The sequence below is a fragment of the Condylura cristata genome, unplaced genomic scaffold (assembly GCF_000260355.1).
Source record: "Condylura cristata isolate star-nosed mole 26May11 unplaced genomic scaffold, ConCri1.0 scaffold00013, whole genome shotgun sequence".
NCBI classification, from domain to species: domain Eukaryota; kingdom Metazoa; phylum Chordata; class Mammalia; order Eulipotyphla; family Talpidae; genus Condylura; species Condylura cristata.
Window position 1 is genome coordinate 30649075 of NW_004567114.1, and position 4278 is coordinate 30653352.

Genomic DNA, 4278 nt, shown 5'->3' on the forward strand with positions numbered 1-4278 from the left:
GGATCATACTTTAGGGACTGTGGACAATGTTGGAATTTCCTCTCTTGGGTTATGATTAGAACTGATGAAAATAGAATTCAGATCAGGTGAGTCTCCCTCAGTATTCTCTAACAGCTTGGCTTCCAACCTGCGTTCATTCTATTAAATAAAATGGAATTAATTTTTCATTACTAAAATAATACTTTTAAATTTTAGTATTATATTTTTAAAACACAGTTTTGTACATGAGTCCATACTACCTATTGGCTATTTTTATTCTTTTAAACTCTTAATGTGTCTCCTATCACCCTGCAAATGCCCTAAGGTCAAGGGTCCTTTTTAGTCTAATTCTCTTCTGTCTCCTATGTTGCCTAGCATAGCATGAACACTTGGAAAATGTTTTTTAAAAAGTTATTTAGTTTAGCAAGCATTTTAACTTTTCAAATTTCAATAGAATTTGAATGATTCCTGAATGTAATATATATTCTAGGTGCAGAAGTGTAATATAGAAACTGTTTAAGTTAACTGAGTTTTATGAGCTAGAGCAGAAGCAGGAACACCTCAGTAACTAGTGAGGATTTAGCACAAAATTGAAATGGCCAGACACCCTCTTGTGTATGTTGTACCAACCTAGATAGAAAAGCCAGAATCTCAAGTAATGTTCAGCGCTAAATTGGAGTCGCTTTACAAGTCCTATAAGTCCCTGTAGTTCAGTTCCTTGCCCAAACATTCCCAACATCCTTGATGAGGGATAGTGTGTAGGAATTCTGGAACTTTGGGTCAGGCCTCTCTCCAGACAGGTAAAATTTCTGAACAGAAAAAGAAATCTCACAAAGGTCAGTGCCTTTTTTTTTTTTTTAACTTGTTTGGTTTCTCCATTAGCAAGAGGGATATTTAAAGGCACTGAATCCTTTAGAGTCCATGATTCTCCTTTCTGAGGGTTATTTTATTTCAAAGAAAATTTCCACTTTTCTTATGTAGACTGGATACCTGCAACTTTCTTTAAATAAAATATGCCAGATTTCGACTGCAGGCATTGACTTCAAAACAGACTGATTAGAGAAATTCCCCGTGCATTATAGGCTGTTTTAAACTTACAAAATTGAGTTAACCTACAAAGACAAGAGGGTCTTGAGCCCCCACTCCCATTGGTCGTTTCCCACCCACCCCGACAAAGAGTCAAAACCTGAAATCTTCACGTTTTCGAGACCCAGTGCAAGTCCTCTATGGGCCCCAGAGTGGAGGCTGCGCTCCCGTGATTTCCGGAAAAACTGGCCCTGTCCCTCTAGAGGGTAGTACCTGAGCAAGGTAAGAGCCACTCAAAGGCAGCGTAGGGCCGCCACTCACTGCGGGGAGGAGCTGGCACCTACTCACCCCTCCCGAGAAGAAACCTGAGTCAGGGTGCGCCTGGGGAGGCCAGGAACGCCCACTCGCTCACCTCCGAAGAGGCGGGGATCCGACTTCCATTACCCCCGGGGCGGGGCCGACCCGGATCACCTGGGCCTAGGCGGAACTGCCGGGTCTGGTCCCTGCGAGGCACAACCGTAAACTAAGAGTCACCTGTGAGAGGGCCGGAGGCGGGGCCACTGCCAAAGTTCACCTGAGCCTCTGGGAACCTGACCCGGCGTGGCCCCGGAATCGCCCAGCGCGGAGGGGTGGGCACCCCACGCTGGGCCCAGCCGAGTGACCCTCCGTCCATCGATCGGTGCGTGAGTCCCGGAGCTGCCGCCATGACCTGGAGCGCCACCGCGCGGGGCGCCCAGCAGCCCGACAACACCGCGTTCACGCAGCAGCGCCTCCCCGCCTGGCAGCCGCTGCTGTCGGCCGGAATCACGCTGCCGCTCTTTTTCTGCGTGGGCCTGGCCTTCATCGGCCTGGGCCTGGGCCTCTACTACTCCTCCAACGCTATCAAGGAGCTCGAGTATGACTACACCGGCTACCCCGGGACCAGCAACTGCACGGTGTGCGCCAAGGCCGGAGAGGGCCGCGCGCCGCCGCCCAAGTGCTCCTGTGCCTGGTACTTTACGCTGCCGGAACTCTTCCATGGCCCCGTGTATCTCTACTACGAGCTCACCAACTTTTACCAGAACAACCGGCGCTACGGCGTGTCGCGCGACAACGCCCAGCTGAGTGGGATGGTCAGCGCGTTGCGCCACCCGGTCAACGAGTGCGCCCCCTACCAGTTCAGCTCTGCCGGGCTGCCCATTGCGCCCTGCGGGGCCATCGCCAACAGCCTCTTCAATGACTCCTTCTCTCTGTGGCACCAGCGCTGGCCCGGCGGGCCCTACGTGGAGGTGCCACTGGACCGCACCGGCATCGCCTGGTGGACCGATTACCACGTCAAGTTCCACAACCCGCCCCTGGTGAACGGCAGCCTGGCGCTGGCCTTTCGCGGCACCGCGCCTCCGCCCAATTGGCACAAGCCGGTATACGAGCTCAGCCCCGACATCAACAACACCGGCTTCATCAACCAGGACTTTGTGGTGTGGATGCGCACCGCGGCGCTGCCCACGTTCCGCAAGCTGTACGCGCGCATCCGCCAGGGCAATTATTCGGCCGGGCTGCCGCGAGGGTCCTACCGGGTTGACATCGCCTACAACTACCCGGTGTGCTCCTTTGGTGGCCAGAAACGCATCATCTTCAGCAGCATCGCGTGGATGGGAGGCAAGAACCCTTTTCTGGGCATCGCCTACCTGGTTGTTGGCTCCCTCTGCATCCTTATGGGTTTTGTCATGCTGGTCGTCTACATTCGCTACCAGGACCAGAACGTCGAGGAGGAGGACGAGGAGTGATTGCCGCTTTCCTGCAACCTTCCTGCTGTCCAAATTCCAAGAGTATCCCTCGTTCCCTGGTGGTTGTGGATAAGGGGACCAGAGAAAGGAATTCTTACACTCAATCGGGGTATTTGCTTGGGTATTTGGACTGTAGAGGGAAACATCTTTATAAATTTTCCCCATCATCTCTTCATGACTTAACCAAGTGGACATATTAGGTTCCTAAAGGCCCTAGCATTTGAGAGCAGAAGGAGCGGTAGAGATTTAACCAACCCTTATCTGAAGAACAGGCTGAGACCTAAAGATACTAAAAATCGCTTTCGATTATGACTGTCAGTCATCGAACTTGAGAACTATTACCACTACAGTACAGCTATTTTCTTTTCTTTGGAGGGGAGGAAAGGGCTGAGCATGGCAGAAAGAAGTCCACAAGTAGCCTGAAGCTATATGGAGGGGTGGGGGAGGACATACTTGTTTAAAACAGACTAGCAGGCATCAGTCCCAGCCATTCGGACACAGAAAAAATGTCTGGATCGAGACCTTCAAGTTGCATTTAACCATCTGGAGACCCCACCGATATTCCCATCAATTTGTGAATCACAGCTCTGAACTAAGGAGCACCGTATTTTAGGCTATGAAAATATGATCAATATATGTATGTGGAGTAACTTTTATTTAGTATGCATGTTTGGTTGACAGCCCAACCGTTCTTCATGTTGCATGAAAGAATTCACTGATTTTTTTTTATTGTGTACTTGAGAGCAACCATATATTCTGTCATTTATACAGTATTTAGGCCACTGCTGTAAGACTTTAAATGAGACTGTAACCTCTAAGGTATTCTGATTAAATCAGTAAATATGGTTCCAGGCCCTATTCTCTGCATTTTTGAAAGAGAATAAAGGTTGTGTTTGTCTTACCTTTGTTATCATGTTTGCTTAATTCTTCTGAACTTTGATCTTAAAGGCACAAGCATTATCAGCCATTTTGCTCATCTGTTACTAACAAATTTATATTGCAGAGTAAGGCTCAGTTAAAATGAACTCAATCTTCCACTGTTAACTTCCTAAATCAGAATTGGAACTTACATTAACATCAACGTGTAGTCTGAATTAAACAGTCTTCACCATTGTTTGAATTTGGTAATATGAGGTGAATTTTAAAATTTGAATATTAAAAGTTATTAAAGAGTGTGATTATAACAGTCAGCAGTCTTCCCCTTTCCCATATTTTACTAGAAAAGCAAAAAAATGCAGTTATTTTTGGATACTTCGGCTTAAGAGTAGTATAAGCTTTAAAAGTTAAAATGTGAAAACATTTCCCTGTACAGTAGCATTTTGTCTGGATTCTAGCTGGGCTTGAATCTTTTTGATGTCCTATAAGTGCTTCTTAACTAAAGTTGTATCTTTTGGAATTGAGAAAGAGAGTAAACCTCAGTGGTCAGACTGAAAATGTGCTTTGGTCTACCTGATGAGATAAACCACAAACAAAAGAGAAAGTAATGAGGTCAGCAGGAATGTTACAA

The 4278-nt window shown here is 47.3% G+C and overlaps 1 protein-coding gene across 1 annotated transcript; it reads left to right on the plus strand.

Moving 5' to 3' along the window:
• The first annotated feature begins 1616 nt into the window (after positions 1-1616).
• Positions 1617-3672, plus strand: TMEM30B (transmembrane protein 30B). Its single transcript, XM_004681809.2, has one exon. It carries the CDS (start codon positions 1710-1712, stop codon positions 2769-2771), a length of 1062 nt encoding a protein of 353 aa, XP_004681866.1. The 5' UTR covers positions 1617-1709; the 3' UTR covers positions 2772-3672.
• The last annotated feature ends 606 nt before the right edge of the window (positions 3673-4278 follow it).